Below are 18232 nucleotides of genomic sequence, written 5' to 3'. Positions count from 1 at the left end.
TGGTCTATTTGGATTCGGCGCTGGTTTGATGGTGGGCGCCAGGTTGTCAAGCGATTTCCGCTGTTCCGGAAATTCGTACTGCACAGGAACAGCCTGTGATCAGCCCACACCTGAAGTAAGCGGTCTCCGTTGTCCGTGCGTCTAGTGTCCAAACCAAGACGACCACCCAATCGGGCCTCAGCAGCGCTTAACCTACCTACCTGGGAGTTCACATCACCAGCAACCACAACGATATCTGAGCTTTTAGCCTGTCCTTGGCAGATTCAGGGCTACAGTCAGTTGGGGCGTATGCAGACACAACGAACAGGGTACGATGAACCTCACTTTCTCTAGATTCTCTCACAGATTTTGCCAAACGAACCGCACAGAGTCGACTGAAAACGAGTATCCAATCAAGCAGAGACGCTTCCGCTTGTTCGCTCAATACACTACCCACCCCAGCATATGCAGCTGCAGCGGCCTCTGCATCACCAGAGGTGCGCAGTCGGAACCTGCAACAGAGCGAGGGGGCAGTCAGTTCGATCACAGTACTTGCGTCCTTGTTTCTGACAGACAACATCAATCAATACAGAGGAAATCCAGGGTACGCGCAAGAGCCACCTGCTGATCTGCTTGCTTCAGTGTGCGAATATTGAAGCTGGCTAGACACACTTCTGCTTGCTTCAGTGTGCGAATATTGAAGCTGGCTAAGTAGACACACTTTCGGGGTTTAAAAACAGACTTCGAAGTGTTCAGGGTTGTAGCTGAACTCGAACGTGCAGAAGCTGCGACTGAGTGTGATGCAGGGCGAGCGAAACGACCAGTCCTACAGCTGGGACCTGCGGAGAAAGTATTCGAATTTGGGTGAGGGAGGGTGAAAGAAGGAAAACGTGCAAGTGTAAGAAAAGAGGCGTCAACAGTAGCATGTTTTCGCTTACCCGCCCTGCCGTATGCAGCAAGTAAGGCAACCCGGCTGATGTCACCATGCGACGGCCGATGTGGCATGAGAATATTGTTAGTTGTGTACGCCACGCTTGTACGAGGGCTGGGATACTGCCAGGGTGCTCACACCTAGACAGCAGGACAATTAGGGTCCTCAACCAAAGCCTTTGGCTCAAAAGCCTAACCGCAAGGTAGCGATGTTTGGCGGGAAATGCAAATGCATTACCATCTCTACGGTACATGTCGCCATACATGTTCCAATCCTCAACCTGGAGGGCCAGTAGACTGTGTTCGTCGGACCTCTATCCATGGATCAACGTGGTATGAGTGACTCTGTGAGCATCGTGCCGACATTCCCCAGTATAGCTCAGTAGGTCGCCGAAGTACACAAACCGCCACTCTACGGTAAGGTCCAGTCTCTACTCTTCAGACAGCACCCCTCAGCATCCTTCATATCCCTCAGTTAGGTCAAGGGGTAGACCTTCTGCCACCAAATTATCACGGAAAACAGCACTCTCTTCGGCAATGGTTCGGAGTACGCAATACATGGCCTAACCAACCAGCTTCCGGACACTTTAATGAAGGTTCATGGTTCACCACCGATGACTTGTTTTCTGATTGCCCGGTCGCGGATTCGTCGGCACCAACCCACACAAGCTGTGGTCCTGAGGCAATGATTGTCGAACACCTGAAGATGTCTCAGTTCCGCTGCTCGAACAGACCAAGTCCCACAGCCGTACAACAAAGCAGCCCGTACTGTATCCGGTTACGCACAGCTTCTTGGATATGTTGCTTATATCCGTTCCGGTTGGCATGTTTGTAAAAATGCTCAGATTCCTGTATGGTCGGCATAGCCTGCTTTATTTTGATTCGCCTTGAAGTTCATTTGAAAAACTACACTGAAAGGTTGTGAATGTTAGCGTTCACTGCCGTGAACAGATAGAGTAAGCTGTGGCACTTCATATTTGTGCCAAGCACTGTTGGCTACAAGTCAGCACTACTCTTCTGTCACGATCGCGCTGTATCTCCATACAAGTTGGTGAACGACAGTCTCCATTCTCGTTCTATTCTCCATCGTTCCTCTTTTCGTAGTCGTCCTCCACATAATGATGGATCGTTTCCGTGTTTCCCCCTTTTTTAAGCTACCTTCAATCCGGCATATATACCACCTTTCACTGCGGACCGTTCTTCATTCGAAGCTTGAGGTTCTGCACAGTGCATCGAGGCTTTTCCGGCAGTCTTTGGCGGTGAGCATTCAAATTCGCTCAGACTTGCGGTCTTCATCTTTTACGGTTGTCTTTCTTCAACTACTGCACCAATTTAGTGTGCTGTCCTGCATGAAGGACTCCTTTGCGACTCAGCATTCTGTTTTTAATATTGCAATGAAATGTCTTTCGATTAGAAATTTACATAACTTATCGCTGTCTTTGGAACCATTTTCTTCCGGACGGTGTTCTGGTGTCTCTGCTTTCGGTGGCGGATATTTTGAAGCTTGTCGACGCACTTTAGACCACATGACCGCTATGTTTAGGCTACAGGTGGAGCTCTTTCTTCAGCTGTATAAAACGCAATCACTTACACGGTCAGGGTTCTTGCAAGTGAAACCGCCCCTTTTATTTGGACAAAATATCCTACCAATAGGTGTATCTCGCCCGTTTTTCAACTGTGTAAAACTCACTCTCATTATCTTTCGGTTACCAGCAAAACTCGCCTCCCATATTCAGTGTTTCCGTCGTGATGAACCTTCAGTAACAATTTTTGACTGTTTGACTGTACATGATTCTTCGCTTTCGATTACCCTACAATCATTGCCACAGCGATTTCCTTCAAAACTCATTTTCCATCGTGCCTGTAGATTCTAGTTATAAGGAAGCGACCAAAGCTGATTCACGTAACTTGAACGGTGTGATTGAAGAATCGCAGCACTATATTCCTCCCAAAAAGTCGTTCAGCTGTAACACTCTTCCGGTGCCTAGCCGCCAGGCCACCCAAAGGTTGCACGAGGGCTGAGATACTGCCATGTTGCCCAACCTAGACAGAAAAAGTCGAGAGGCAGAGGTTGAGTTCGAACCACGTACCTTCCGGTCAGTAAATTCGCGCTCTAACCACTTGAGCCATCTCGCTCCTTCTAGGTGCAAGTTAATCGTACGTTCAAATAAGAGCTGAGCGACCAGGCAGGTGGTCGTGAGTTGAGCCTTCAGGGGATATGCGTTGCCGATGGCTCCCAAAAGGGATGAAATGGTTGTGCACTGTCTCTGGGTTTTCCAGGGCTTCCCTCTGGTTTTCACTTGCTGGACAAAGTTTCAATTGAAACTTCCAACTCTACTGTCTCTAAATCTATTTGTAAATGCGACTCTTGTGCGAGGCTTGTTCGACAACTAAAAGACAGCGTTGTTCGCAGGCTTATCTTGCCACAAATGAGTCTTATTTTCAATAAAACGTAGCAACTCGACTCCTGTCTGGTTTCCACTTTCCTGTGTGGCTCATTTCATTTCAGATAGATATGGGTGACAGCCGAAGTCATTCCGGCATTTTCATAGCAATTGAGGGGGCCGACCGGACAGGAAAATCTACTCAAGCATCTTTGCTTGCGGACGCATTGACCAAGCTTACCGGACGAACTGCACTGCTCTTGAAGTTCCCCGATCGCGACACTGCTCTTGGCAAGTGCTTGGATAATTATCTGAAGGGTGATACAGATGTGGATACACATGCTTTACATCTTTTATTTACAGCTAACAGGTACGTCTTTTGTCCAACCCGAGGGCGATATTTGTCTTCCTTAAGAAGACAAGGCTTCATGCTTTGCTTGGGCACTTGTGCGTGCTGTCTAGTTCGCATCGTCATAGATACTTCTACTAGACTAATAGTCCCCCTTGTTATGCCTGGGTTTGGACCAAAAGTAATTAGAATTGGTGAACTTTGTTCCTTGTTTCGGACGATATGCCTCCCGAAGGGTTTCTCTGAAATGGCACCCATCATTGCGCAGCCCGTTATGTTATCGATTTATCCTAACATTGCTGTCGATTTTTTCAATCGCATCATGCAGGTGGGAGAAACAAGATGAGCTTCGAAGCGCCTTGTCCAGTGGTTGTTGCGTCGTAGCCGACCGGTACAGTTATTCGGGAATCGCCTACACAGCCGCGAAACCACCTCCCACACCAAGCTGGCAGTGGTGTTGCGCAATGGAAAAAGGCCTAGTGGAGCCGGACTTGGTAATTTGTCTTACTCCGGAGCATTTTGATCACTTGAAAGACCGAAATGGCTACGGTACTGAACGGTATGAAACGGAAGACTTTCAACGTCGTGTTTTGGAGAACTATACGCGGCTAGCAAAAGACGCACAGTACACGGACTACAGTGAACTTGGTGTTGAAAATCCTGACAATGCCACCCAGTTTTGGCATTTCGTTCAGGCAACAAACAAAACGATGGATCAAGTGCATGAATGTGTGATGGCTATTGTGAAACGGAAACTAGAATCTATGAAATTGCCCGAAATTAGTGACACCGACATTTAATTCCTGTCCATTCCATGTGATAAATGGTTGTCGCATTTTTTCTGGCGTTTTTTCAATAACGCACTATATGATTGATTCTTTTTATTTGCATATACTTAGAAATTCCCTATTCTCTCCACACTCAACAACAGTACTTGTGTTTAATTGCCAGAAACGAAAATCGAGATAGTCCTGGGGCCCATGTAGTAATTTCTGTGGCTTTAGTTCACCGATTATGCTGGAACGGTTGGTAATAGTCCTTTTCTTATTTCCCTTTGGTTTAGACATTGAACGGACAGAGGTCCGTGGTTGTGATGTTGGGCACGTAATCCTTCCGTGACCGCTTCATGGCCGGGATCGCTAGACAGGTGGGCCAAGATAAGTATCCGACTTTTCTTCTCCGTGTGGTGAACCACTTTGCAGGATCTACTGCACAAAACTTCTGTTGATAAATGTGCATTGCACAATCGCCTGGTTCTGCACGTTGATAGAATTGTTTCAACACCATCCGGACCCGTGGATGAGCCAGATGGTCACAAGTGACAGAAATACTTAACCAGTCGGTGAGGAGTGCAGGTGTTCGGTTAAGCTAGGATTATACTGGCTGGTTTCTGAGAGACAAGAATACTCATTTTTAGGCTTTCCAAAGACCCCACCAAAGCTACATGCTACCCAGTCTGTCTGAACTCCCACGAGTAAGAAGCCAGTGATCAGCGATCTTAGGCGTTGAGTAAGGTTGATGGTCAGTTGTTAAGGCCCCAGCTTAAGGAACAGAGGGTTCGTGGTTCGAACCCAACCTCAGCATCTCGACTGCTCTTGTCTAGACTTGGGCAGCCTGGCATTATCCTAACCTCTTCCCTCCTGTTGGTATGGCAGATAGGCACCGAAAGTATGCTACAGCTGAAAGATTTTTTCCAAGTAACTTAACGCAAATGTAAATTTGACTTATGGATATGAATGTGTTCACCCTGGTCATCGTGAACGAGGCTGTAGAGCGTCCAACAAAGCCTAGCAACCTTCCACACCCAGCAGCGTTCCGTACCTCAGACGTCAGACGACTGTAGCTGATATGACGGCGTGAGTTAGCAGTGTCCCGCATGCATTGTCCTATCCTGATATCATTCGTTTATATTGAACGAAAAGATTGACAACCGGCTTGGTTCACCTAGAACTTATGGGTGGCAGGCAGGATGCATAGTAGTGAAGGCATGTGTTCACTTATCTGTGTTCAGCTGCCCACGAAAAGCTTTCGATTTTTCTCAGTTCAGTGAATGCTTCTATCTTATGAATCCAGATTATTCGAAACCCAATTTTACACAAAATAGGTTCCATTAGACGATGACGTACTGCACGAAGCATTCATACAAGCATGTCCAGGGCATATCAACAGCTCATTTAGTCAACGACTCATCGGAACAATACAGTCGAAACACCGAAACCCCACTGACCGAAATTATGCCGTCACGAAGAGACTAGACCTTACAGTGGTGTGGCGGTTTGTGTACCTCGGCGACCAATTGGGCTATACTGGGGAGTGTCCGCACGACACTCAGTCTCATACCAGTTTGGTCCATGGGTAGAGGTCTGACGAACACAGTCTTCTGGCCCTCCAGGTTGAGGATTGGAACATGTATGGCGACATGTACCGTAGAGATGGTAATGCATTTGCATTTCCCGCCAAACATCGCTACCTTGCGGTTAGGCTTTTGAGCCAAAGGCTTTGGTTGAGGACCCTAATCGCCCTGTCCAGGTTTGGGCGCCCTGGTAGTATCCCAGCCCTTGTGCAACCACGACATACACAACTAACAATATTCTCATGCCACATTGGTCGTCGCATAGTGCTATCAGCCTTACTTGCTGCATACGCCAAGGCGGGTAAGCGAAAACGGGCTACTGCTGACGCCTCCGTTCTTCCTCTTGTAGGCCCAGCGCTTAGGACTGATGACTCCATTCGTCTTGCATCGGTTTTGCGTACAACACCTGCTCGTCATGTAGCACCAACATCGCCAGTTACCTTCAGATCAATTTTCAAGCCTCGACACCCTGTCTATCTGGCCGCCTTCAGTGTGCGCACTCTGAAGCAAGCAGTACAACAAGCTGCTCTTGCACCCACACTGGGCCCGCCTGGCATTGATGTGTGCTGCTTCAGAAACAAGAATTCAATATGCCAGCACAGTGATTGAGCTAACCGCCCCATCACTCCACTCGCTTCCGGCTACGCACCTCTGGTGATCTGCCGCAGTGGGATGTGCAGGGGTTGGCGTCGTCCTAAGTCACCGGACGGAATTATCTTTGCTTGACTGGATACCTGTTGATATCCGCCTCTATGCGGCTCGTCTGGCAACGTGCATAAAGGAGTCTCACAAGTGAGAAGTTGATAGGTGTTTGTTTATCGTGTCTGCCTATGCCCCAACTGACTAGCTCCGACGCCATCAAAGACAGGTTTTACAACCCAGCTAAAACCCCAGATACCATTGTGGTTTTTGGAGGTATGAATGCACAATCGGACAGACCTGGCATATCTGAGACTCAATAAGGAGGTCGACATGGATCGGATCCGATAGGTGAGAACAGCGGTGAACAACTGCCTCAGTTGTGTGGTGACCACAGGTTGTTTTTTATGCAGTACTAACTTCCGAAATAGCCACAGCCGTCTGATCACATGGTGTCTTCCAACAGCATGGCGGCCGCAAGCCCAAATCGATCACATTACCATCAGCTGCCGATGAAGTGGATCAATAACTGACTGCTGGTCCTTTTGGAACAATTTTGTGGATTCCGACCATGTGCTCGTCCGGAGTCGCTTCTTACGGTTTCCGGGGCCGCGTACGATGGGGACAATCCGCTTGGCAACTGGAAGACTGGCAGATCCGGATGTTAGACGAGCCTACCAGAGTCGCCTTCTAGAGTCTCTTACAAAAGTTCCACCATTAGATGTGAACTCATACTGGGACGAGATTACCACTTATTCGCATAGTGCTGGGGATTTCACCTGTGGCACGGCACCACCAGGGTCACTCAAATTCTGAATATTAGATCGAACCGTGGTACTTCTTTCATCTCGGAGAAATATCCCAGCCGGCCCCGAACATAACTCAATGCGACGAATTGTCAGACGTCCAATGAAGGTGGGCGTGCAAGCCGAACGCGAAGTGTGGTGGACGCGCAAAGCCAAGCAAATAGAAGAGGTTCAGAAAGCCTGTAATGCTCGAAGATTATTTCAGTTGATCCGTGCCACCGATCCCCGGGAACCGCTTGTGAGAGTGACTATCTCGAATGAACAAAAACGTCTCAACCGATGGGCCAAATACTTCGAACAACGATTGTCATGGCCACCAGCTGGCACCCATCTGAAGCCCACAGGTGACATTGAACCCTAGCCGGTGAACGTGGAACCGCCTACGGCCTCGGAGGCTTATGACTGCATATGTTCTCTNNCAGAAGCTGTGTTGGTTGGGACATGTTTTACGCATGCCGAAGAGAGTATTGTTTTCCATGCCCAATTCGGAGTGGCGTAAACAGAGAGGTGGCCAACCCATGACCTGGCAGAGGAGTATGAAGGAGATGACGAAACGCTTGGGTGCTGTCGGTGCTACTCGCCTTCCAGGATGGAGACCGCGTGATCCTTACTGTGCCTGGTTGGAGACACTACAAGATATGGCTGCCAACCGATGTCAGTGGCGTTCTTGTTGTCAGTTTCTATCCAGATTGCCTGAGTGAATGTCTGGAGGTGTAAGCACCTCGGAATGATTGTAGTAAGCTACCACGAACTCCTTTTCTTATCCGCGTTTATTCTCTTCTTCAAAATGAGGTTTTCAATTAAATCATGGTTGTACGGCAGCGAAGCATCGGTGTGTTATGCTGTCGATGTTGGTTGATTTGGTTGTACGGCAGCGAAGCATCGGTGTGTTATGCTGTCGATGATTGGTTGATTGACGTTCGCGTTTTTAGCAACTGAAGATAGTGACTTGTGTAGCAGGAAGCTGTATTCTACTGGGATAAAATGAATCGCAGTTTGTGACAGTTCGAATAATATCGGGTCCTCATGTGTTGCTTCATCCTACAGTTTCTCATGCGCTCTCAGGACAAACTACCAACCAAATAATGTAGAGAAAAGAACTCGTCGGTCTTGTGCGGCATTTATGCACCGAAAGAGTGCCACAACTGAGTAGTTTGTTTTCATTATGTTGTGTCAGGCAGCAAAGAAAATACTATTACATTATTCCTTGCAATTCGTTTCATGTGGACAGTTTGTTAAATTGCTACCCAATCACCAGCATCAAATCCTCTCGAAACGGCATCCTTAACATCCAGTAGTAAACCTTTCACGACGTAGTTCTTGTATAAGGAAAACCCGCCGGGGATTTTCGTAGTGGAGATTAATGCTACCACTAACAAACAACTCAAATGTACTTTGCTTTCTGTGTACGACGCCACACCAGAAGAAATCAGCAGGAGTTAAGCACTAATGGGTTGCCGGAACCTGCAAAGAGCAGTCCATGTATGACGAGAAAATACCAGGTATGCGCATATCGTGTTGGACAGAACTCTTCAAAAGTTAACAGAACAAATGTGACGTGCGGATCATTTGCCTAAAAACCGGAGTGAAAGAAACTCAATTCAATCGTTGCCGCTTGGGAATTTCAACAGTTCAAAAGGGAGTTAAATTACAGTATAAGACCGTCATGGACAAACCGCACTGCTGAGGTTATTTTCTGTGGCAACTCATGTTTCCCCGTCTAAACAAGTTTATTGTAACAAGGTTTCACTATTACGGGTTAACGAGCTTGTTCGCGCGCATGATTCTAATGTGAGGGAGAATGATTCAGGCTGAAAGAAAAATCGTCCTTTCCTCAGGGGTCTGGTGACAGTGTCCCGCCTATTTTACTGAGAACTGACAAAAACGCTCCTCACAGAAGTTAGATTTGTAATATATGGACCGGACTGGGGGAGGTAGCTGAAAAATATACACCAATTACTCCCTAGCTGTTTATAAAATTAGTCGTTTAGTAGACCAACGTAAATGATAAAGCAGCTGCCGAAAAAATCCACAGAATATGGTAGTAAAAATGAACCTCACATGATTCACTTGATTTCATAGTGGGACTGGGTGCAATCTTTTAGTCTTGCACAAGGATCTATTGGTACCGATGGGAGACCCAGTCTGTCTATGTCCATGCCTTCGTCATTGAACTAGATAACTCTACGGCAAACTACTGGGATGCAGCAGAGCGCTTTCAGCTACTGAAGTGAGTGCAGCTCCCACACCACAGAAACTAACCATTGCAAAGGGATCATCATGACCCCAGAAATGAAGTGCGCAATATCTGAGGTTGTCCTAACCAATTTGAAGCACGTGACTGAAGTGACAAATAAGCGATGAATATGGACATTTTGGCCACTTGGAGGGGACACCTTACAGCATTCGCGATCCTATCGCGGAGGACTGCAGTAATTGACCTCCAGATTTCGTCTGATTACGGAGACTCTTCCTATGGGCCGTACTGTAGACCAGTATTGGACAGGTACCACATCTTGTTCCTTATCCCTGGTGCATCACGAAAAGCCCATGTTTGAATTTCATTAACAATGGTAAACAGCAAGGGGTGATTATCAGTAGGACCACAAAACCAAAGGGGTAGCTACCCATCCGTGTTTAGTGAAAAACGCAGTCTAAAAGTCCCCCCCCCCCCATTTATCCAAAAGCTATGAAAAAACCGGCACTTCTAAGAACTTTTTTTCAAGCATGAACAAGAAAGGATCGCATAGCGTTTATTCAACGTCATCATCAATATCGTCTGCTTCCTCTAGGGCTTGCTTGGCGAAGGCTTCTGCTTCTTGGAACAGCGACGCGGGGACCGTCTGGTGAACTCCTCCACTGCCTGAGATCAGCGTGTCACGGAATAGATAAAGTACAACTTACATTCACCGACCCAGCTCAAATCCAATTCGAAGTTCTTGTCCTTGATTTCATCATGAACTGTATAGATACTAAAATTTGCAGAAAGAAATAGATGGACGATGACTGGTACGATAAAAAATTACAATGCCGAACTTAGAAACACAGTCACACTCGTTGAAGTATCGTTGTAGTGAAGCCCGTTAATGTGGGGGTGATAAATGACGACACAACACCAAACTCGGTGATGTGTACGAAGGAATACTCGGGGTTGATGTTCCCGACATCGCACGAGATCGTATTTTACCCTTAGAAAATATCCGTTCTAGATGACTTTTTGGTGCCTGCTCCACTGTCTCATAATATCACCATCAGCGGTGACATGGATGATTTGGGCAACACCAAACTTCCTGACGCAACCAAACTACGTCAAACTGCAGGATGTGAACATTGGAAATGATATCTAAACCCCTCTTCGCTATAGCTGGTTCTCATGGTCAAGGTCATGGAATTCATAGATGTCACTCCTTGGTGCAATATGGGTGGTGGTGAACTATGCCCCTCAGGAATTTCAAATACATACATGGTACGTAACTTTCTAACTTGGTGAACTGAGACAAGTACGGTGACGAAACACATCGGTGAGGGTCTCCTGGGAAGTAACTATGACACGCCATAGGAATTACGTAATCCAAGTATCGCGAAAACACTTCGGGTTTTTAAATCAAGGGATCAACAAGCAAAACCTATAGGAACTTCGAATTACGAAGTGACAACCTAAACTATTTGCCAAGTGTACATACGTAGGTTGGAAGCACCCACCGCCAGTGACAACCGTTCTGATAATCTCCGAAACACCTTCGTTGAAGGGATGCCCCAAATTTTTCAGGTTATATATTCCTATATAATGGTCCTTCCAGTAGAGTATCCCTCAAACGATCATTCTCATCTAGATTTAATTGCGCTCGCTCGTGGTGCTAACCAGCCTAACTTTGTAACACAACGCAAACGATGTTGACTACAGTGTGATAGAACAGGATAATCGACATAAGCAAAGTGCACGTTGCATGTGCTGCATGACAACTAGATGCGATGGTCCACCGTCCAGAGTGCCATATGATTTTGAAAGATAGCTGAACCATTCGTAAGTCCCAACGTAAACATCCAGCTCAGGTTGTAGATATTCAGCACCGACAAATGGTGCGTGCACCTGTTAATGTACGTTGGGTAGGAATGAGTGATGAAGTACATACTGGATCGCACCATAAAGCGCACAAGGACCAGGATTACGTCAGAAATTTAATAAAAGGACCATGTAAGATAGTTTACAGGGCATTGGCTCAAATCTCATTCAAATATGCAGCCAGTGCAGCCGATGGACGAGCAGCGCATGCCCATTTTTGGTGATCAATATTTGATTTCCATCCAGCAAACAACTGGGTGAGAGTTATGTGAGGTAGCCTGCCGATATTTAGTATAACGATAAACATATACCACATTGGGTGAATTGCGTTTCCATAGCAAAATAATGGACAAAGCTCATCAAATCAGGATGATGCATTCTAATGAAGCATCAACAGATAGAGGTCTCCATCAATCGAGTCTCATATCAAAGGCCTGACTTCAAGAAAACAGGACTGAGCGTAGATTTCCTGATCCCACCCACCGACGATTTGTGCATTTCAGCGACCACACTTCGCAATGGAAATAAGCCGGAATTCCCCAGCATCATAAGAAAATCAGCCATGGCGTCATGTTTTGTCAGACGCAAAGACCTCCAGTTGGTAGAAGCCACCCAGGTTTGTACCACTGTGTGCTAATTGTAGGTGTACAAAAAATCATGCAGCTACTTGAAAACTTCCTGTCCATGGATAGATTTGAAACACCGAAATAGTTGTTTGGCCGGAGAGTTCCAATGGGAAAACTTAAAAGGCCGCTGTGCTATCGTTGAAAACAGTAGACAACAGACACAAATACATAATTCCTATAGTGCCCGTATGCCCACAGCACAACTGTTCAAATGAACAGAACTACATCACACTTTACGGAAATTAATCGACATCAATGAGTAATGTGTACGACAATCGTGTGGCTTACATTTTGGCGGCCTCCTTCACAAGATCGTTGGATGACAGTTCCATTGGCTTTAGCTTCTCGATTTCCGTTGTGGCGTTTTGTTTCGCTTTACCGATTGCGCAACCACGGTATGCCTACGAAAAAATTCAAGTGTCAAAAAAGGTGGGGAGCATCTTACGTCGTATGCCAAACACATCCGTAAATACTGAACTAACAACGCTTGGGAAAGGGGCGGTGGGCGAGGTCAAAAAAGCGTTAAGCGAAATACCTCAGTACTGTTTCTTCCAAGACTTGGCTAAAATTTTAGGCGTGGTTCAGAGGCACCAAGTGAGATGAGGGGCTTTTTTCATTTTAGCCGAGCTGTTCTTCCGCAGAAGTTCCGTCACTAATGGAAGATACACCATCAGTTCATGCTGATTTACGGCGTCAGAACTATATACCATCCGGCCTCTCTAGTAGATAGGGCAAGCACGTCAGCAGATGTTCCGTCCAATGGTAGTGAGACACTGCTCCCCGCAACTTTTTGTTTGAAAGCCTATACAACTGTGGTAGTGTGCAGGCAAACATCCAATGCATTGAGACGTCTTTTTGGTACACAACTTTGATTGAGGACCTTACTTATTTGTCTACCTTTGAGCACCCTGACAATACTCCAGCCCATGCAAAACAATGAAATTAAACAAACATACTGTCACATCACATCGGCCGTCGCGTGACGCCACCAGCCTGTCCACCCTACTCACTGCACACAACACAAAAGGTAGGCAAAACAGGCTATTGCTGATACCACCTTACATTTTCACAAATCCATTCTCCTCTCCCAGATTGCCGTGACTACTCATGCTGCGGGTCCCAGCAGTGAGACGACATGTTTTCTTCTCGCATCAGCTTTCAGAGCGTCCTCTTAGGCCATAGCTTTAAATACTTCGGGTGATTCCTCAGGCCTCTGAAACTGGCTTCGCTTTTGTTGTTCGCACTCTGAAGGAATCAGAATACATTGAATTTGATCGTACGCTGGATTCCCTCTGTTCTGATCTATGGTGCCTCCTAGAAGCAATGAAACGAGGAAGTACTGTATTCGTTTCACCGACATGCTCGTCCAGTTCGCGAAGTCCCACTTCTTGTGACGGCTAAATACGCTGGGGTTCATACGATCTACTACCGAGAGGAAGTGTCTGCTGTATTGGATGACGGTCGACGTGGTCTTTGAGGATTCGTTTGACAAGGTCCACGGAAGAATCCATACGGAAGAAGTAAATCACCCCCGTTTATTGTAATCACTTATGTTCAGACGTAATGTGGCTCTAGCTTCCCAAAAGCTCTATGTTCTTTTGAAACGTGTTGAATGCTCAGGCCTCGCTGTGATCGCTATCGACACAAACGCGTATACAGATAATTGGGTGGCCATCTTGGATCGGACACATCAGGAAGTGCGTACCACAGATATGTGCCCATCATGAATTTTCCTCTGCAATACCTGCTTCCGGAGAACCATGTATCGTGTGATCACATGGTGCTCACTAAAACATCCGGCACCTGGGCTCAAATAGACCACATTACCGCCAGTTATGGTGAGGACGATCGCTGCCCTCTGCTCCTGTACGGACTATGTATCTATCCACTGCCATTTTCATATCAGCCCGAAACGCGTGCTCGCTTGACCGTCAAGTTTATGAACTCCTATATCAAATAAATGTACCAGAAGTAACTCCTGTAACGCCTGACCGCTGACCCGATCCGGACAGAAGCGATCACTGCAGTGATATTTTCAAGGATATGTCACGCCGAACCTTCTACCGGCGGTGAACCCAGCCAGTTCTTTCCAAACATTGTACCTCTGATGAGACTGACTTTGCTGGGTACCCAGCGATTCCCTCCAGGTCCAACTACACTCCAAATCCAAACATCATCCGACTCCAAGTGAAACTGAATGTCCGCACTGACTAGCAAGCTTGGAAGGTCCGGAAAGTCGAAAGGAGGAAGCCAAATAGTGGAAAGGAACACACGTTCCTTTAATCGGTTAATTCAAGATACGCTCACAAGATTCTTTTACTTGAGGCAGTCGGAAACCATAACGACTGCTATTCATCGAAGAACTTCTGGATTTCTGGACAATTCAGTTGACCGTTTGATGTTTTGAATTCGGCCTACCAGCCTGTGTGGGAAATATGGACTGTGAACATAAAACTTCCCCAGCTTCAGAATTTCTCGAATGTATAACCTTATTCAGACGTCACTATGCTCCTCCCTCTTACGCCCTTCAAAGACAGCACAGAGGTCTTCAGTCAGTGACTGTCCAACCTATTTCGGTCTATCTGAGGAGACATTCACCAATAACTTGGGATAGTCGACGGTAGTGCGGATCTTCACAAACAGCACTCGCAGCGAATATGGGAGGCTCAGAGGTGACAGTGGACCAAGTGGTAAGAGCGCGAATCTAATGACCAGAAGGTGTGTGGTTCGGACCCTACCTCTGCCTCTCGACTTCCCCTGTCTTGGCTGGGCGACCTGTCACTATGCTCCTCCCTCTTACGCCCTTCAAAGACAGCACAGAGGTCTTCAGTCAGTGACTGTCCAACCTATTTCGGTCTATCTGAGGAGACATTCACCAATAACTTGGGATAGTCGACGGTAGTGCGGATCTTCACAAACAGCACTCGCAGCGAATATGGGAGGCTCAGAGGTGACAGTGGACCAAGTGGTAAGAGCGCGAATCTAATGACCAGAAGGTGTGTGGTTCGGACCCTACCTCTGCCTCTCGACTTCCCCTGTCTTGGCTTGGGCGACCTGGTAGTATCCCAGCCCTCGTGCCTCCTTCGTGTGGCATGGCAGCTAGGCACCGAAAGGGCGCTGCAACTGAACGATTATTATTTCATGTCCCATCCGGTGGTACTACAGGGGCATATGTAAAAATAAGCCACACACTTCGAACAAGCCGAAATCTTAGTGTTCCTTGACTCTAGGAGTACATCCAATTGTGTAGATCGACCACCTATTCTGATTACGTTTTTGTATGTTCCGCTGATCACATTCAAATCCTTACACCCACAACTGTGGGTATGCGGATCCTTCCACAAGTTCTCTTAAAAGCATGGAATTCCTAGTCTATATCACTCTTGTCCAAAGTCGATAAACTAATGAGGTACACTAAAAGGTTTCCGAAGCCCCGCGGCCTAAGAGGACGATGGTGAGAAAATTATCGACCCGTAGTATGTAAATGGCATCCCGAAGGGACAGGCGGTATGAAATAAACAAACACCAATGATAGCACCAATTTCCAACGCTGATACGTCACCGCCGTACGACTTTTAATTATTTAAGCCTCATTTGGAAGAAGGAAAGGATCTGGTGCCAGCCTGACAATCATTCTGAGGCGCCTGCACCTCGGATAGTCTGGAAAGAAAATGAAGCACGCCAATGACACCAATTGGCACCTATGCCTCACAGCACCTCCAAACAGGCACAGTGAGGTCCGCGCATCGACAGCACCCAAACGTTCCGTAATCTCTCACACCCCTCTTCCAGGTCAAGGTTTGGCCACCTCTTTGCTACCACAATCTGAATTGAGTGAATTGAGTGGAGAACAGCGCCCTCTTCGGCACACACAGTACACAGCCTTGCCAACGCAGCCTACAGTGCTGGACATTCTTCAATGAAAGTTCCCATTGCACAACCTAAACTGATCAACCTAGTTTGAGAAATCCCGAGTGTCGCAGGGGTACCCCCCAGTAAAGCCCAAACTGGTCATCAGGGAACACGAATAGTCGACACGCTGAGGTTCATTCTATTGGTGACGGTATTATACAGAATGACCGCCACTGTACCGTCTTCCGGTGCGCACTGCGTAGCTAAAAGTACAAAGTCATGCTTCAGAATACCAGGCCTCACAGTTCAAGAGGGCAAACTTCCACATTCCTAGGTAGGTGCTTTGATCTTGACGGAAATGCATATGACAAATCCAGAGTACGAAGCATCACGATCCGAAATAAGTTCACCAAATAGCTATGCCGTTGGGTTTCAAGTCTCAGACGTACTGGCCATAATACGTATTGTTGCTGTATGGTTTCTAAACCGGATTGTTGCGAGCTACCTATATCAAGCGTCTAAGTTTCTGTCAAAAGCTTCTGGTGGTAGTTAGATGATGTCGGCGAACTCACAACGCAACATTTACGAGGCTATGTACAGTTGTGCAGGGGTCACACTCACCAAAAACACCCATCACCCTAAGATACGGTGGTTCAACCGTAAGGGATATACGACGAACCATCATCTACTGAGGCGTGCTGCATTCCAAACTTCAAAAAGAATGGACCGCATGGTGGACAGAGTGGCATCAAGACATGAGTGTGCGGGCCATCTTCGAGGTTGGTGGGATCCTCGCGCTTAGCCAGAATCATCGTAAGACACGGCTAACCAAAGTCAGCTCAAGTCTGCAGTGTATAACTAAGCGTTTGGACTTGCTGACACTCCAGAGTGATCGTGGCAGAATGGGTAACTCCCCCTTCCCGTCCCAATGTTTTTTTAGATAAACACCTAGACACATTGCAGTAAAGTATCGGTGTCAATATGACATTCCGTTCTACCATAATCGTGTTTTAATATGGATATGGGAGTCGCTGGTTCAGACCAGCAACTGCTTGAATAGATCGCCATTCACTTCAGTCTAGGCTTTGGTGGTATGGCAGTATCCCTGCCCATATGCATCCTCTGTGTTTAATGACTACTACGCAAAAAAGGGTGTTACAAACGAACGAGTTTTCAGTAAACATACGCGCAGAATTTACCTCCGGAGCCAATGCAATTAGCCATAATGCTGGGAGTAACAGTCAGGATAAAGACAATACACCTCATTCGGAACGAAGAAAAGCTCAAGTCATAAACCAACTTACAAAACTCAAGCCCGAAGGCTCCACAACATAGAGATGGGGACCATCTTCTTCGCAGGAACCAAGTAGCAGTGAAACTCCAAACGGTCGAATAGCACTGTAGAGCGTGTGCGCGTGCATGTACATCCCGATTCTTTCAACCAATGACTATGGAAATGTACAGTTAATGGAGCGATTTACATAGAGCGGGATCGGTTTTCCGAAATTCTCTTTAAAATTCGCACACTCTTCCCTAGCCACATTCACCAATGCCTTTGCATCTACCTGAAATCCAACAACAACCTGGAAGCTGGATGATAAGCGGCCGAAGGAAACAAACCATTCCGATGTGTTTGTCAATATTATACACACGCTTAACACATCCTTTTTCGTATAATTTCGAAGTCACAATATTCTCCACACCAAATACAACGCAGTCTTTACCACGAATTGCAATTGCAGTTCTAGGGGACGCTTGCCGTTAATCATTTCGACTCACCCGCTGTTCTCTACGGCTTTGCAGGCATATTCAATCTGAAACACTTTTCCGCCACGAGAGAACTGAGATGCAGAAAGGTCATACTATTAACGGATTGGAATCATGAGATAGTGCGCACTTACACCACTACCAATGGAACTCATGGCAATTCAATACCAACACAAAACTAGAGCGCTGCCAGCAGAAATCTTTTGTTTTGATTGGTTGTTCAATTAGATCAAAGGAAATGATGCATGCAGCCTATCACCCATGACTCGAGACCACCATCCATGAGTACATTTTACCGTAATGTGTTCGATTCCACTGTAGTCGTTTCATTAGGAACCCGGCGGAATGGGAGATGAATCCGGATGTGTTAGAAGAATACCCCCACATTTATGTGGCAAAACAGTGATCCTGTTATCATGCACCCTGTAAATCCAGGATAATTTACAGTTGTATTTACAATGGAACCTTTTTTATGAGGGTCTTA

General features: G+C 46.7%; 2 protein-coding genes across 2 annotated transcripts; one reads left to right on the top strand and one right to left on the bottom strand.

Annotated features, from left to right (window-relative positions):
* Positions 1 to 208: 208 nt before the first annotated feature.
* T265_01222 (hypothetical protein) lies at positions 209 to 17845 on the bottom strand (the record flags this gene model as incomplete). The annotated part of the gene is made up of 3 exons (XM_009165207.1): positions 209 to 491; positions 12418 to 12530; positions 17286 to 17845. 3 exons carry the CDS (start codon positions 17406 to 17408, stop codon positions 209 to 211), a joined length of 519 nt encoding a protein of 172 aa, XP_009163471.1.
* T265_12745 (hypothetical protein) lies at positions 2021 to 4663 on the top strand (the record flags this gene model as incomplete). Its single annotated transcript, XM_009165268.1, has 3 exons — positions 2021 to 2168; positions 3419 to 3663; positions 3971 to 4663. The coding sequence occupies 3 exons, from the start codon at positions 2028 to 2030 to the stop codon at positions 4440 to 4442; spliced, it is 858 nt and encodes a 285-aa protein (XP_009163532.1).
* Positions 17846 to 18232: the final 387 nt, after the last annotated feature.

Source organism: Opisthorchis viverrini, assembly GCF_000715545.1.
Source record: "Opisthorchis viverrini unplaced genomic scaffold opera_v5_13, whole genome shotgun sequence".
NCBI lineage: Eukaryota > Metazoa > Platyhelminthes > Trematoda > Opisthorchiida > Opisthorchiidae > Opisthorchis > Opisthorchis viverrini.
Note: the sequence above shows the minus strand (reverse complement) of the source record. Positions and strands in the feature narration are given on the sequence as shown.